This window comes from Sphaerodactylus townsendi, linkage group LG06 (assembly GCF_021028975.2).
Source record: "Sphaerodactylus townsendi isolate TG3544 linkage group LG06, MPM_Stown_v2.3, whole genome shotgun sequence".
Classification (NCBI taxonomy): Eukaryota; Metazoa; Chordata; class Lepidosauria; order Squamata; family Sphaerodactylidae; genus Sphaerodactylus; species Sphaerodactylus townsendi.
Window position 1 is genome coordinate 84,841,490 of NC_059430.1, and position 17,949 is coordinate 84,859,438.

General features: G+C 42.4%; 1 protein-coding gene across 1 annotated transcript in view; it reads right to left on the reverse strand.

Annotated features, from left to right (window-relative positions):
• SLC2A13 (solute carrier family 2 member 13) overlaps window positions 1–17,949 on the reverse strand; it is a 138,208-nt gene that overhangs the window by 56,233 nt on the left and 64,026 nt on the right. Inside the window, exon 4 of the mRNA XM_048500126.1 lies at window positions 13,557–13,665. Coding sequence (XP_048356083.1) covers window positions 13,557–13,665 — 109 coding nt within the window. The remainder of the gene's footprint in view (window positions 1–13,556; window positions 13,666–17,949) is intronic.

Here is a 17,949-nt window from a genome sequence, read left to right on the forward strand (position 1 = left end):
CACCTTTTTTTCCTCCTGCCTGCAAGACAGAGCAATAAACTACTTTTTACCCAGTCTGTGGGTAAATGCGGCACAGTGGTTTGAGGGAGAGGTGAAAAGAACAAACACATCAGGTCAAAAGGGCCAAAAAAGGCAAGCAAGGGTTGAAAAGCAATGAAAGCCCTGCACACTTCCCCTCATTAAGATTAGGTATCCTTCTACACACAAAAATGCATCTTAGATTTAAGAGTGATGTATATCTCTAGCATGCCCATCTTGCCTTTAAGAGCATTTCACTCATTTTAAAAGAGAAAATATTTCATACGAGGTTTTTTCTGATACTTTCCAAAATGTCAAATTTTAAGAAAAACTAAAAAGGGCCACAGAAAAAAAGAGAGAGAGCAGAAGTTTTCCCCTGAATGTTTTTATTTTTCAAGGCATTTTGGTATTCTCTCTCTCTTTTCTTTATAAAGAATGAGAACAATACTGGAAGATAAAAAGAAGACTGTTAAATTTGCTATTACATAGTCTAGTACATAGCATATCTTATCAGCAATTTCATATAATGCAAAGGTAGATACTCATTTGTAATAATGATGATGATAGTGATAATAATAATAAAATAGTGACCCTGGTATTTTTCCAGTTGCCTCTGATCCAAATACCGACCAGGGCTGACCCTGCATAGCTTCTAAGATCTGACAAGATCAGGATAGCCTGAGCTCTCCAGGTCAGGGCAGTTTACTTCCCATTAAAAGTTTTCTGGAAGAAAACTTCCTCCTAAATGTAGTGAGTGAAGGTGTTCTTGTTCAGTGTGCTGGATCATGGAAAAAGGTGAAAGTAGCAGCTGTTCCTAGCTAGGAAGGAAGAAAGCAAGATACAATGAACAGCCAGGATGTGGCTATGAATAAGAGGAAATTGGTGAAAAGAAAACTGGTTCTTTATTAAAGTGACCTGGGTCAACATTATTTTTCTGCATCCAGTATATTTGAATTAGTTAGTCTGTACTAGTAGGCAAGTATTAATTTTGTGTTAAGTAAGCATGTTCATGTATATCCAGGAGACGGCCATATCTCCAATTAGTGATATATTTTATGCCTCTATTCTATGTAAGTCTTAATCAGGAACTCTGGGGTATCTTAGCAACCAAATCGTGAGACAGAGGTTGTTATTGTCAGGCCTGGTGTAGGGAGGAAGGTCATGTGTTTTGCCAGGCACCTCCTGGAATTTGGGCTGTGTCCTGAAACAAAAAGTATCTTGTTCCAAAAATGCTGATAAGCAAGGAAGATGTAATAGTAGAATGTATGTGCTTATGTTCTAATACATGCATAAAATCTATATAAGTTGAGGCTGGCGCACTTGCCTTGAGAAACAATTCCCAAGCGCCACTTCGCTTTCTGCACAGAAACAAAGAGTTAGGTATTTTCACCCCTGAGTCTTACCCTTTGGCTCATGCTCACCAGGCACTTGAACTCTCCCCAGGTTTGGGGACACCACCCTCTATACCCACTCTGGGGAACCATTCTAAATATCACATTTTGCTCAAACAGTACACCGTACATTTGGGATGGGGGTGGCTGCCAGACGTCATCATGCGCGGGTTGCTGTGCAGCATGGGGGCGAAGACAGGCTGTGAGGAGTAGTGTGCCATGGGCTGCATCATGGTGGGCTGCCCTGTGAACTGCTGGGGATTGTAAGAGATGTATGAGGAATACGGCGTGGCAGCCACCAGAGGGGGACCTGCAGCTGCTGCAGCCTGCATAATGGGAGGCGCCGAAGTCGGCTGGTGCTGGTCCGAGCGCTGCTGGGGTAGGGAGCCTTTGGCTCGGTATTTCCCCTGCTGTCCAGTCACAGAGTTGGAAACGTGATACGGGTACATCTGGGGAGCCTGCACAGCTGGACTCATGTGAATCTGTGGGATGTAAGAGATGTACTGTGGACTGTACATGCCACCTTGCCCCGCTTCGATCACTGGGATGGAGGGCGTAGAATGGGTGCGTGGTCCTGGTGAAGTGGGCGTACATGTTGACTTGTTCACAGACAGAAGCGTCTTGGAGGGGTTAAATTCCTTTGCATTCGGGTTAGTGTGGACTTCTTCACCTGCTCTGAGACGGGGCCATCCTCCTTGTAATCTGTGTCGCCTTTGCCTGGAGGGCTGGCTGTCTGGGTTTGGCGTTCCATACCTTCGCAGGGTCCCTTCTCCTCCTTATTGCTGCCCTCAAGTAGCTCTAGAGTGGTTTTGGGGGATTCATCAGGCACTTCACACGTGCCCCCTGCCCCCCCAATGCTTCTGGTGGCTTGTCCTTCACTTTCCCTTCCAGCGTCTCCTTGGGCCGGAAAGGGTCCGGGGAAGCTTCTGAGGAAGAGCTGGGCTGAAGCTTGAACTGGGCTCCAAACTTGTGCAGCTCCTCCAGTTGATTCCTCTTCTGTTCATTTTGGAGTCCTTTGCTGGTCTGTTTAAGGGCCCCATAACTTCCAACCCCTGCTGGGTTCTTTGGCGGCAGAGCTAGGCACCTCTTTAACCTCAACAGCAGCTATAGGGGCAGATGTCAGCACCTTGGGTGAAGGCGGGGTTGGGGAAGCACTAGGCTCCAAGGCAGTTCTCGATTCAGAGGGTGATGCAGGAGCAGCAGGGACAGTTGATCCCATGGGGGAATCCTGGGAAGAGACTGGCACAGCCGAGACAGATTTGGGTGAACGAGGAGGATAGACACGGCCCACTGTTGGAGATGCAGCTGAGACTTCCATGGGCCGGTTGGAAGGGGAAGACATAGTCTTGGCCCCCCGGAGGGGTCGCTGAGATTTTGGAGAAACAGTAACACATTTTGCTCAAACAGTACACCGTACATTTGGGATGTATTGAAGGAAGTTGAACTTTTACAATGACTAAAATAACTACCCTACTGAACAGTCAAAGTGTATCTGATGATATAGGGTACATAAGCCCAAAAGGAACTTTCCTATACAATTACCAAAAGGTCAGGAATATAAGTTCAAGAGCCTAGGGGTGTATTAGGTAACCTGAAATAGGAATGTATTTAAATATAGGTTAGTTGACTAACTGCTCTTGCTAAAACAGGTTTAAATACTTTAAAATTGCTTTTATTGCTCTTGCTGCAGATATTTTGTGTGTTTGTGCCTCAATATGCCAGTGAAGGGCACACAACAGATAGATGATTGATGTGGGAATAGCAGAAAAATGTTAAAAGGGGTTTATTTATTGCACATTTACAAGAGAACAGCTATTTCTATGCCTTCAAAACTCTGGGACATTCATTTCAACTTTTTAAAAAAGCCATTCTCTCTCCATCTAACCTGAATGCTAATTACCAAAACTGTGTATTACAACAAAGCCTTTGGCCTCTTTCCCACACAGTCTGCACACTCCCTGCTTTTTGATCCTGCAGTGAAGTTATAATACTGAATTTGTGACATTACAGTTATTACCAAGGCAACAGGCTGATATCAAACAGTACTATGACTTCTTGGCAGGATCAAGAAGAAGAAAAAAGACTGCTTTTAATAACACACAATTGTCTTCCATGGCTAAGCAAAGATGACTATAGGTAAGGTACATTTATCTAGAACTAAAATTCTTTGAAGCTTGGTTAATGCTCCATTTTATACAGACTCTGATGCCTACAATAAAATACTGTCTGAAGCACAGGTCTGAGACCATTTTCACACTGAAGTATACCGATTTGTGAATAAGACTGGAGTGAAAGTGTAACTTGTATACCACTTGTAATTAGTTAAGAACATGGCAAATGACAATAACATGGAGAACATATTAGAGAATCCATAGAGGAGTTAATTAGCAGTCCTCCAGCCTGTTGCTGAAGTGGAGGTTTCTTTGCCAGCATAACCCTAGCATTAGTGCTCATAAATATATTTCTGGCAATAAAATCAAATGTAATTTCACTGAAATTACATTGGAAGAAGGTATGTTAGAAGATAGCAAACTCAAACAAAACAAACATGTTCCATGTAAACTTTGTTTCCATGTCCCATTCCCCTTCCCCTTAAAAAACCCCAAGGAGTAAACAAGACAAGGAGAGCCAATGTGATGTCATGGTTAAAATGGCAGAGTCTAATCTGGAGAACTGGGTTCAATTCTCCAATCCTCCACATGAAGCCTGCTGGGTGACCTTAGGCCAGTTACAGTTCCTTCAGCACTCTCTCAGTCCACGCAGAGGCAGGCAATGACAAACCACCTCTGAACATCTCTTGCCTTGAAAACCATAAGACACCTGTGACTTGATGGCACTTTCCACCACCAAACAAGACAAGAGCAAACCTTAATCTGATCTGCTGCGGGTTTAGAGAAGTCAAAGGATGCCAGGGAACTATGGAACTGTGGGTTGATCCCTTTCCCATCTTCTAAACTGCTCTCCCATTGTACAATTGTGTGGCAACTCAGCTTGGCTGAACAAGGGCTGCTAGGAAGTGTGGCCAGGACTTACCGCTGTTTGAAGTTCAGGAACAGGGGTAGGCAAGAATGAAAAACGCATCTGGTAGTTGCACGGTATCCTCAGGGCTGGAAGGTGCTCTCACAACCTGCCATGTCAGGCAGCAATCGAGCAGGCAGGGGTGAGGTCAGGGAGGCCACAGGGACTATTTAAAGAGGGCTTGCACATTTTGACTGCCTTGTTTGTTTCAGAATGGCAGCTTGCCCATCACCCTCTCCATACTTTTTGATTGTATTCATGTCTCGGGCCTTTCCATACCCTCCTCAGAGGGACCTTTAGATTGCCGGACGTGATGTTTTGTGCGCTGTTTTAAATGGTTTTAATGTGAAGTTTAGAGTCCTAATTTTATTACATTGTATGTATTTATTGTATGTGCTCTTCTTGTCATTTTAGATTATATTAGTTGTTGTACACCACCCAGAGCCCTCCAGGGGTGGGTGGCATAAAAGTCGAATGAATGAATGAATGAATGAATGAATGAATGAATGAATGAATGAATGAATGAATGAATGAATGAATGAATGAATGAATGAATGAATGAAAATTAGGCTGGTTGTTCTGTTGGCTCTTTGGTCCACAGTTGGGCGAGCTGGGCATCAGGATGGATCCTTCTGTGGGGGCAGGCTGTGCATGCCTTTGGTTTGGAGATCTAATAAGGTGCCTTGGGGTATAAAGCCACTCAGCCACATGCCCAAGCAGGGGCAGCCAGCTGACCTACAGTTTCAGGTGGCAAGGGGACCATGGAGAAGTTGCCATGTGCTTGGATCCCAGTTACTTGCGCTGCCATGGTTATCCCCCAGCAGGGGGCTGGGGGTAGGATGTTCATTGGGAGTTCAGCAGTGGGAGGGGGCGAGCGAGGGAGTGCAGCGGGGGGATTTGGTGGCAGTGGGAGGGGTTTGGCCAGGGTCTGGGTGTGGTGTCCAGGGCAAGCCTCGAGCGCTGTTTTGTGGCGGTTCACCACTGCTTAGGAGGCTTTTCTGAGGAATCAAGGAGCTCTAAAAGGCTTATTTCCTATCTCACAGGAATTGTCTTACAAAGAAATGTCTGCTTAAGAGTACTAACACAGAGATCTGTTTCTCAAACTGATTCTCTTTCACTTTGAAAGAGGTCCCTTTCTCCCTCATGAGATGCAGACTCAGCTTCAAACCATCTGCTTTCATCTGCTTTTCATTTCATTCTCCTATCCTCCTGTGGTAGGAAGGCTTAGAAGAAATGGGAGGTCTTTCTAGGCTAAGTTATAGAATAAGGGGTTTGGCATGCCTCTACAATGTTGATAATTAGAGGTGGGTTGCTTCATCCTCCTATCACTGAAGGGAGCCCCTGGTCCAGAATGCAGGAGAAGGGAGTTACACCTATGGTGCAAATGACACATCCTTAAAAGTCTTCCTAGGCTACAAACTGCTGAGATCACCTTTAGTGGCACTGAAATGAGCCTTCATTCCTCTGAGGCTGGGGCAGGAGTTCTGCCCTGGGGTGATTGACTAGAGTCCTAGAACATAATATATGCCATCTGTTCACAGACTGTGTCATGTACAGGGGCTATTCCACCACCACCACTGCCCCATTTTGGAGCCAAAAGACACAGCTTTGGGCCCATTTCTCTTTTCAGAGGCAAATGAAATCAGGAATTCAATCAGTGACTTACACCTAGACAAACATTTCCATGGGTGCAAGATCTTCAGCCTACACAGCCTGATTTTCCAGCCTCCCCTTGCTCCACAGTAGATCAAAATGTCTCCCTCCAATTCCTGTTTCAGAGTATCCCACTCCCTCCAAAATGGGATTGGAGAAACATCTGTGCTGCTGGGGGGGGGGGGTGTGATCTGCTTTTCTAAGAAAGAACAAATATTCTTGACAATATGAAATGAAAATAAAAGAATTGTTAAAGACATTTTAAAAAGAGCAATAAATAGCAAGAGCACAAAATATGTAAAGAGATTTTTTTTAAAAAAGTAGAAAAGACTGGAATGAAGGGGGGGGGGGAAGAGAGAGATATGGAGGCAGGGAAAGATCTGGAGAAGAGCGCCTCCTGCCAGTGGTGATTGGAAACAGCAGTGCATTTCTTGCCTCAAAGTCCAGTAAGATGCCTTTCTCCTATTTCTTCAAGTGAGAATGAACACTCCATGTGGTGGTCTTACAGATCCCTACCCACAAGCATAAGTTTAACCATCTTCACAAGTCACTGCCATTGGTAGAATAAGCAGCAAGGTTGCTGCATGAGACAAAGCAGTAAACATTACAGGTGACACATGGAGTACAGTCAAATGAGATCAGTTTCAGTGACTTCTACACAGATAGGCTGCAACATTTAAATCAAAATACTGATTTAATTAGTTTTCAGTATGAACTATTGATATTATTTTCAGACCTTCTACGTTGATTTTTTATGATTTTTGCAGCTGCTCATTATTTTGGCTATCATGATTTGATTTATATTTTGTTTTGTTTTGAGTGTGTTTTAATTGCATATTGATTGTATTTCATCATGAGCCACTTGAGGGCTTTTAAAATAGCAAGGTAGGATAAAAATGCTACGAACAAACCCTCTAAGGCAACAAGACAAATTACAGCAAGGAACATTGTAATGAAATCTTCCTCTCCCATTACCCAGAACCCACTACCCAGAACTTTGCTATTTGTTTAATTGTTGGAATTAGCATTTACTGCTAGTGAAGTTGATTTTATTTTGTATGTTTAAAAAGGTATCACTTGAAGCTGGAAATTTAGGCTCCAATTCCTACATTTTAACAAGTTAATAGCCTCATCCAAAGGGAAAGGGGGACAACGGGTTCAATGGAACCAGCATGACCTCATGTTGGCACATTTGCCCACCCGGCTGGCACAATGCCAACAAGGTGGGTGACTGGGGAGGCAGTCAGGTGCTGAGAACCTTGGTGTTGTTGGCTCAGAGTCAGCCAGTCAGGAGTCCTTTTATGAGGAGTACTGGAAGGATGACTGCTGTGCTGGAGCCCCAGTCAACTGGGCCTCAAGTACAGCCAGAAGTCTCACAGGACATAGATAGAGCTGGCCAATGCCAAGAGTTGGAAGTCAGAGTGCTTGCAGAAGCATCTCCAGCCACTGAGGGCCAACCTAGCAGCTCACCCGAGTCTGTAAGGTAGCTGAGAATTCACACACAGTAGGAACTGCAATCTAAAAGGTGCAGTGCATGCTTGGAAACCCTAAGGCATTGTAGAGAATGCTGAGATTCAGCTCAGGATCAAGACTGAGCCACAACACAGACATATAAGAGACAGATCTGGGAAATGAAAGTTGCAGGAGCAGCATTGTTGAAAGCCTGACAGTTTTCTGCATCTGCTCACAGACTGATCACTCAGAACTCAGACCAGATTGCCCGACCTGACCTATCTTCAAACCTTGACTGCCTCTTCATAGACCTGCTTGGAACATGTTCCTCTGGACTCAGAGTAAGACTGCTCTCTCCCTCTCTTGCATCTGTGCCTGCTAGCAGCTGTAACCAGAATCCCCGTGAGCCTGGAAGGCGAGGACACTCGGCAGCACTCAACCCAAAAGGGGTGTCGGCATTGGGAACTGTGTTGGTGTCCAATGAGACTGCAGCACAGGGGTATAAAACTTTATTTTCCTGATCCTAATAGCTCAGTAGGCAAGAAGCAAACAAGATGATCAAATTCATACAGAAGAGCTTTACTTAGATAAGCACAAAGTCAGGGAGAAGTATTTGACTTTCTACATTTTGAATACCCTGTTACATACAAACACTTATTTACAAGCAATAACTTTTGAAAGACAACAAAGGGAAGGACACCTCATTCTTCACTTTTATATTTCCAATAATTTCAAATTGATCACGTCCACTGTTCACAATGTTCCGTTGTTGTTGTTGTTGCTGCTGCTGCTGCTGCTGCTGCTGCTGTTGTTGTAGTTGTAGATTTCACAGCTGCCAGATCTTTAGCTGGTTGTTGGCCTTCATTACAATTCGAGCCTCACCCAGAGGCCTAGGAAGTTGTAATGTATCAGCGTAGTATTCGTGTGAATCCCAGCAGGGCTGCCTTCTGAATTTGACAGATGATAATTTTGTCAATTCGAAGATGTTTCAAGTGCTGCCCTAGTGTTTTCGGGATGGTGCCCAGCGTGCCGATTACCACTGGGACGACCTCAGCTGGTTTGTGCCATAGACACTGAAGCTCGATTTTCAAATCGCAGTATCTAGTAATCTTCTCGTGTTCTTTTTCACTGACCCTGCTATCACCAAGGATGGTCGATGTCAATGATGGTCACCTTCTTGTCCTCGATCACGGTGATGTCTGGTGTATTGTGTTTCAACACTTTGTCCGTTTGGATTCGAAAGTCCCACAGGATCTTGACCTTCTCATTTTCCATTACTTTCTCTGGACAATGTTCCCACCAGTTCTTAGCTGTTCTTATGTATTATTATTATTATTATTATTATTATTATTATTATTATTATTATTATTATTATTATTATAGATTTCACAGCTGCCAGATCTTTAGCTGGTTGTTGGCCTTCATTACAATTTGAGCCTCACCCAGAGGCCTAGGAAGTTGTAATGTATCGGTGTATTATTATTATTATTATTATTATTATTATTATTATTATTATTATTAGTAGTAGTAGTAGTAGTAGTAGTAGTAGTAGTAGTAGTAGTAGTAGTAGTAGTAGTAGTAGTAGTAGTACTGGTGGTGGTGGTGGTGTTGCCAGATCTTTAGCTGGTTGTTGGCCTTCATTACAATTCGAGCCTCACCCAGAGGCCTGTAATGTATCGGCGTATTATTATTATTATTATTATTATTATTATTATTGATGATGATGATGATGATGATGATGATGATGATGATGATGATGATGATGATGATGATGATGATGGGTTTTGTATACCGCCCTCCCCTGGAGGGCTCTGGGCAGTACACAACATATTGATATATATAAGTAGAGCATAGTTTAAAACATAACAAAATACAACTATAATAACATATATATGGCTCTATTAGGATTAAACAATTAAAACCCCTATTAAAACACAGTGTTCCAGTATACAATATCTCGTCTGACAACTAGGGGGGCGGTATGTCCCTCAGATATTAAGGGGACCATCAGAAGGGGGACCACCAAAAAGGGGGTGTGCATCAGTGGCCGGTCACTTCAAAAGCCCGGTGGAACAATTTGGTCTTACAGGCCCTGCGGAACTCACCAAGGTCCCGCAGGGCCCGGACAGCTGGAGGAAGGGCCTTCCACCAGGCAGGGGCCAAGGCCATAAAAGCCCTGGCCCAAGTGGAGGCCAGCCGCATCATTGAGGGGCCATACCACTTGCTGAAAAATTACTTATAAAATTTCTTATTAATTGCAAAAGCCTACTTGTTTAGAGATTACAGAATAAATCCGCTTGATGTCAAATATTGTATTTATTTATTGTTACAATTCACTGTTCTGGACATGTCTTGTGGTAGTGTTTTAAAATCCAGATATGTCTCCTCAGAAATGGCTGTGTTTTGGAAAGTAACAAAAAAGAACTGCCTATATTGCTCATCAAAATTACTGTTCCGTTTGGTAATGACCTCATACTTTCAGGTAGGACCAATCTGATCAATAGTTGCACACAGCAATATTTGATACTCACACAAAAGCATCTTTCCCTTGCCCCTAACATCTACGTGTGGTTCAGTCTATGGCTCTCACATTCAATAGATGAAGAGTTTGAATTAGTATCCCACTTTTCTCAACTGTAAGGAGTCTCAAAGCAGTTTATAAACTCCTTACTTCCTCTCCCCACAACAGACACCTTGTGAGGCAGGTGGGGCTAAGAGAGTTCTGAGAGAACAGTGACTAGCCCAAAGTCACTTAGCAGGCTTCATGTGGAAGAGTGGGGAACAAATCCGGTTCGTCAGATCAGAGTCTGTCAGGTCTTGTGGAGGAGTGAAGAATCAAACCCAGCTTTCCAGATTAGAATCCACCACTTTGAAGCACTGTCCCAATGCTGGTGTATAAAACAGATTTTCAAATTCAAATTATTCTAACATGATGCTCTTTCAGCAGTGTACCATTAAACATTTGAGTGACAGAATAAGTTTAAGACTACAATTAGTCAGATTTCAGGTTCTAATATGCCTTATACAATGTCAATTCTCAACAATTCTCAACAAAAGAAACAATACAGGGCAGGGACGTAGGTATAGATTTTTAATGGGGTGGGGTTCGGGGGTGGGGCCACACCCCACCCACCCCTAGGGCATGACCACGCCTCCCCAAGCCCCGCCCCTGGTCTAGTGCTTATAAATGCAGCTCTCCGAGGTCGGGGATGGCAGACTCCCCTGCCCTGCCCTGCCCTGCCCTGCCCCTCCCCTCTGGGCAGAGGCACAGAGGGAAAATGGAGCCTGCTGCAAAATCTGAGTTTTGTGGGCCCCCCCCCCGGGCAGCCGTTGTGATGCTGGAATCCACCCCCAAACAGCATCACTTTCAATGGTGTTTAGAGAGCCCAAATTCTCCTTTTAAATCCACCTTAAAGGGAGAATCTGGGGTCCCTAGTTAAACAACATTGAAAGTGATGCTGTTTGGGGGGTGGGATTATCCCCCACCCTGAAACAGCATCACTTTCAATGTGGCGTAGTGATTAAGAGCAGGTGCATTCTAATCTAGAGGAACCCGGGTTTGACATTCCCTGATCTGCACACTTGAGCTGTGGGAGGCTTATCTGGGGGAATTCAGATTAGCTCTGTGAACTCCCACACACACGCTTCTAGCCAAGTGACCTTTGGGCTAGTTGTACAGCTTTTCAGGAACTTCCCTCTCAGTCTCCCACCCACCCTACAGGTGTTTGTTGTGAGGGGAGCAAGGGCAAGGAGGTTGTAAGCCCCTTTGACTCTCCTACAGGAGAGAAAGGGGGGTATAAATCCAAACTCTTCTTCTTCTTCTGAACTGAGGACCTCAGATTCTCCCTTTAAATCCATGCTGAACGGGGTGGATTTAAAAGGAGAATCTGGGGAAATTTGGGGGGTGCCTGCTGTCAGGGGTGCAATGGTTACAAGCTAGAAGCACCAAACTTCTCAGGGTGATCTTTAGGAGTTCCTCTCCTAATGGATATCACCTCCAGGTTTGGTGAATGCATTTGAGTCAGGTCCAAAGTTATGGACCCTCAAAGGTGTAGCCCCCATCTTCTATTAGCTCCCATTGGAAACAATGGAGGATGGGGCACCCCCTTTGGGAGTCCATAACTTTGGACCCCCTGGACCAAACCTCACCAAACCTGGGTAGTATTATCAGGAGAGTCCCCCACATAATCCCTGAACGTTTGGTGCTGCTAGCCCAAACAATGCTCTCCCTGCAGGCCAAAAACCGAAAAAGCACTAAAATGTTTTAAAAACCCACAAACGAAGGGGCGGAGCTTCGGACATGAATGGGGGGTTCAAACCCGAGAAACCCCCCCCTTACCTACGTCCATGATACAGGGTCACAATCAACAATATCTGACTCATTTTCTGTATGTGTTTTTTAAAGTGCAGACACATGCCTCATATCACACTAGCAACATAAAAAGAAAACTGCTTTGTACTGAACACATGAAGTTGCCCTAGAGTGAATCAGACCAGCAGTCCATCAAGGTCAGTATTGTCTACTCCAACTAGCTGCAGTAGAAATCTTTTATAATTCCTCCTACTTGATACTTAAGTGAATATACCAGGGATTGAACACGGAACCTTTGTCAAGCAGTTGCTCCAGCACTGAGCCATGGGTCCTCCCCACTGGACTGTGCACCTTTAATACTAAGTTACTAAACAATTATTAGCTAAATCTTTGCCAATCATTAGACCAATAAGTTTTATTGCAGCAACTTCTTCACTTCTCCCTCACACACACACACACACACACACACACACACACACACACACACACACACACACACACTGATGAACAACAGTAATTCTGTGGCATTTTCAAAAACTACTAAAATGCTGTGCATTTATGAAGAAAGTGAGCTCATGAGTACCTTACATCTTACAAAGTGAGATGCGTACCTTACATCATGAGTACCTTACATCAACATACTGCTTAAAAAGAAAGTTGTGGATATGCTCCCAAAAACTTTTTCTTTACAAACTTCAGAAGCTGCTCCATTTGCAGTCTGCCAACGCTATATTTCTACATTCTGAAAATCACCTGACTCTGAAACAACATTTTCTGGATTCTGTTGTTAGGCACAGGAAAGCATTCGAAAGGTTCTCTGCCAATACATGCGATAAATAACATTTACCTAATCTTAGTGAATCTAAATATCATATGAACTGCATTTGGTCTAAACATACCCCCCCCCCCCACACACACACACTCATTTTTCCAACTCAAAACTGCTCCAAGGAGCTACTCCACTGAAGCAACATACAGATGTGATATATCATATTTTTAGGTCTATAGCAACAGCATACACAGTTTCTGCTCTCTTTCATTTACACAGCAATTCTCTCTCTCTCTCTCTCTCTCACACACACACACACACACACACACACACACTTGCAAGCCTTGGTTGCAAGCAAAGCAGATAGTTGCAGAAGCTAGAAAAATGTTGTGCCAAAGCTCCAAATGTCTCCAAGTTTAGGAGAATTAGAAGCATATTCAGTAACACAAGTATTCTACCACATACATTGCAGTTGGATGTGTGCAGACTACAGATGTTCCCATGCAGAGTTCACAGACAGTGTGCATCTGGAATACCTCTTGGAATTTCAAAAAGTCAAGGGCCAGAGCAGCCCCTACTCTTCTGCTGTCTGGCCCCAAATTTGAGATTTTAATAGAATATAGCAGAATCCACCTGCATGTGGCTGCTCTGCTGGCAACAAATCTGCATTCTCTCAGACCAAGCAATCAAAAACTACAAAGTGAAAGTCTTCCCAGGAGTTCTTTGGGGAAATGATGAAGTATATGATGCATTTTCATTCAATATTACAAAAACCTATCTCAAAATGCAAAAATGTTATTGAAAGTTTCTTATATGGATGTTTCCTTTTCTACATTGTGCTCAATGACTGAGACAACTTTGTATCCATTTTACCTCTAGCTGAATTTGCACACCTGAAACACATTCCAACATTTAGAGAAAATTAAAAGAAATTGATACATACATGACTGTGTTAATCCCTGCCAGTTGTTGGAACATTTGTAGACCACAACCCACAATTAATTCTCTTCGAGTTGGAGGATAGGTCAGCATTCTGCAGATCACAAGTCCAGCTTAAACCAAATGAACAAAAATAACATTAATATTCCAATTATTTTCCATTATTGCAAATGTCACCACCAACTATTTTGAGGCTTGGTCTATAACAAAGTCCCCAACCATTTTTGTGCCTGTAGGCACTTTTGGAATTCTGACAGAGGCTGGTGAGCACAACTACAAAATGACTGCTCAGAAATAGTCACCAAAAAAATGTCAAGGAATGAGGTTATGCACAACTCTAATACTTCAACCTTTCAGACAGAAGCTCTGTTTGACAAGGTGCATTTTAAAAAGGAATGTATTGTTTTAAAAGATTTTCTTGCATACATGCAGTTTACCTTCAGCCATGCAAAGAAGATCCTTGTGCTGTTGTGGCAGCTGCTTCCAAAGAAACACTTTTTAAAAAATATCTGCACTTCCAATCAGATTTCCAAAGACCCATCAGAAGCTCTGCCAGACAAAATCCCCACCTAGTTCTGCCCACATTTTTACAACATTTGGGGGGGGGGGGGCAACAGAAAAGGTGTCAGCTGGAGCCATGGTACCCCCAAATATCAGTCAGTCAGTCTTTATTTGCTAGCCATAGGCCTTTCAAATTACATGACAGATCCACAAATTAAAACAGAAACCATATTAAAACCAAATTATATACACAATGGTGGAAGCATGACCTTTGGAATTTACAACTTTTCAGATCTTCCATCATTTCTTACGAAGTTTCAGATCTTCCATCTTATAGCTTATTCTTCAAACTACAACCTTCCTGCATTCTAAGTTTAGTAGAAAGGAACATAACTGAAGCAACCCTATGTGTAACTTCCACAAAAACATCAGCCAACAAGAAACACACTTTATTCTCCTCAGTACTAGATACGTTGTCAAGAATATTTTTAAGATATAAATTTCTAATGTGATCAAACATAGGACAATGCAAAATATAATGTTTTACGTCTTCTATCTGGTTTGTGCCACAATCACAAATACATTGTTCCTTGGCACACTTATTGTATCTACCAAAGAGATAATTTGATGGCTAAATCTTAAGCTGGTGAATGCTTTTCTTAAAGGTAAAGGGCCTGATTGCAGTTTTTCTTAATTTTTGGGAACCAAGGGGCAAAATCTGAGTTGACAGCACTCATAATATCCTGTTGAGAATTTTTACTAAATAACCAGTCTCTGATTTTACCTGGCCCCCATATTTATTTATTTATTTATTTATTTATTTATTTATTTATTTTTTGAACTTATATACCGCCCCATCCCCAAGGGGCTCTGGGCGGTGTACAACATTAAAAAGACAATATAAACAATTAAAACATTTAAAAGCAGCGAAAACCATAAGATATTTCCAATAATATAATAAACTACAGTAAAATAAAATAGATGGCGTTCAGCAATCTGCTATTGTTATTCTGTCCCTTCCCTAAAGGGGGAACCAGTATCCCATATAAAAATAGATTCCAGAGATGGGATGTTAATTAAAGCATTTAAATGGGTTAACCAGGATTTATAATGTGTTCTATACCCTAGGCAAAGTTTGGCCAAGTGTTCTTTGGGTAATCTGGCCAACCTTTTGTAATATACCAACTGTCTGAGGTGAATTCTTGTTTTGATAGCTGGTACTCCCGTCTCCAAACGCAACAGAGGGGCTGGAGTAGATTTTGGCAGACCAAGAATTTTCCTAAGGAATTTATTTTGGAGTGTTTCTAATTGCACAATTAGACTCGAACTCATACCCCAGATTTCTGCTCCAGATAATATTTGAGCAATTATTTTTCCCCCAAATATCATGTTGGGGACTCTTGCTCTACAAACTCTGCTTAGTAATACATTTTTAGTACAGAAAACAGGTTGAAACTACTTCTCTGTGACTATTTGGCACACATTTAGTTGTTTTAAGTGCTGCCAGTTTTGGCCAATTCATCATTAAAACAAAATGACTTAAGACTAGTGAAGGGCAGACAGTGCAAAAAGTGGGTGGAGGGTGTAACACACAACCAAAAGGAGTGAGGGAGGATCCACCTTTCACATGCTCTAAAACCGGGGAGTTATTCCCTCAGGAATTATTCCTTATGGACTTTAGGGATCTCCCTAATAATCAACACCAGAGCCTGTATCACCTTACAGCTCCACAACATAAAAAAATTTATTTAAAAGAAACAGTAACATCAAACATTTCTTTGGTAGGGTTGAGGAACACACAAACATAAAAAAAAAACACAGAAGTAATCATATTGTCATTCAGACTGGTATTTAGACTCTCAAATGGTCCTATGATCAACAGTGAGGTGATTGGGTCCCTGCTTAGAATCCCCATGTTTACTGGCTTACACCAAGAAGGGTCACAGCTCTTCCCTTAGGAAGCTGGTATTCCACTTCAAAACTGACCAGTCTCCCTCAGGCGCTTCCTTGCAGCCATATCTAGGAGACCTCCCCTTTAGGGAAAGTAAACAAGTCCCAAGGACATGCTCTTAGGGTCATCCTAATTTTATATATTCAGTAGCCGTGACAGGATTTTGGTCTCAGACCCCTTTTCTGGAGTCTCTCTCACTCAACACTTCCCAGAGGGGGAAAAAACCCTTCACGACTCCAGCTGCCTCTTTTTCTCCTCTCAGGCAATTCCCCCTGCCCAGCCAATCAGGACCGGGCAGGACTTAACTCTTTCTGTGCTGTCTATCACTGGAAACCACCTCCCCTACGGGAGTTTGTTGGAGGCAATACCAAAGGCCACCTGAATCATCATAAATTGAATGAAATACAGTTTACATGGTACTCTTGATTCACCAGAATTTGCAAGGACTTAAAATATCAGCTTACCCAGAAGGATACCAAAGATGCTCCCTAACACCTGCTCACATATTTTAGTTTTCAGTTCTGCTAAATAGCTATGACCACAAACAGTGGAGTTGTTGCTGTTTACAGAGAAGTACTAAATCACAATTACAACTGTTAATATTATTCTTCAAGATGTGTAAGCTTCAAACTAGAATATTGTTATTAAATGCATAAAAATTACAGGGGTTTGATTTGTAATGTATTATAACATATAAACTACTATGTTTTGCTCTTCCTTCCAATTTTAAATTCCAACTTTAAACACTACTCCAAATGTTTGAACAAAGCTTCCAAAAATGTTGTTGGTGCAATTTCTGCAGGTCCTTAAAGAAATCAAAAGCCAATGAAAGGAAGGCAACTTTATTAACTTCTGCAATTTAAAACTAACAATGTGATTAAAAAGCTATGAAAGTGAAAATATTACTTTTATAAGATAATACAAATAATATATTCATGTTTACAGCATGTTTATAATGCAGAAGTTTCTTTGGTGTTTAAAGTTATGAATCATACTAACATTTTGCATCTTGTCAAAGTACTATAATATCCACATATCAAGCATTTTTAATTATTAGAACCAATTCATTACAATAATAAAGCCATAAGTACAGGTGTCCACAGGAGGTTTACTAAAATACCTCTATTCACAATAAAGTAACGCTATGACTTCATTTCTTAAACTGTAAAATGGGCACAGTACCAAGGGAAAGACAGTGTGTTATAGCAGTTAAGAGCAGCAGACTCTAATCTGGTCTGATTCCCCACCTCCACATGCTGGGTAATCTTGGGCTAGTTACAGTTCTCTCAGAACTCTCTCAGCCCATGCAGAGGCAAGCAATGGCAAACAATCTCCAAATGCCTCTTGCTTTGAAAACCCTATGGCATCACCATGAGTCAGTGTGACTTGATGGCTGGCGCACATACAACAACAACAACAACAACAATAACAACGGAAAGGCAACACTCAACTGATCCTGAAAGCTGTTTCTACTCTATGATGGAGACGGTACCTTAGAATGGGTGAGTGATCTGATCTGGTAACAAGGCAAGGTCCAAACTTCACTTTCCTATTTCCACTAGTACGAGTAACATATTTCTCTGTTAAGAGATTCCTCAAGTTTCAAGCATGCTACAGTTTCCTTGACATGCAAGGCAAAAGAATAGTGGCCCGACAATGCTCCTTGGACTGAAGAAAGAAAATTCCTCAATGGTTTTAACTCCGTAACCAGTGTGCTGCCTTGGGAACTACTTTTTGTAGCCTATTTAGGTCCCCTGTGCTGCTTTATTCTTCTTCAGCGTGCTTAAAGTACCTCCTGGGGATGGTAGGAACCAATAGGGATAGCCCTATGAGCTGAGAACCCTTGCAATGTTTCACCCCAACTGCAGTGGATTTTTCTGCTAAAAGCTCCCTCCTCCACTAGCTTGTGCTAATGATCATCTTCTGGGACAGGGAGAATTGAAAC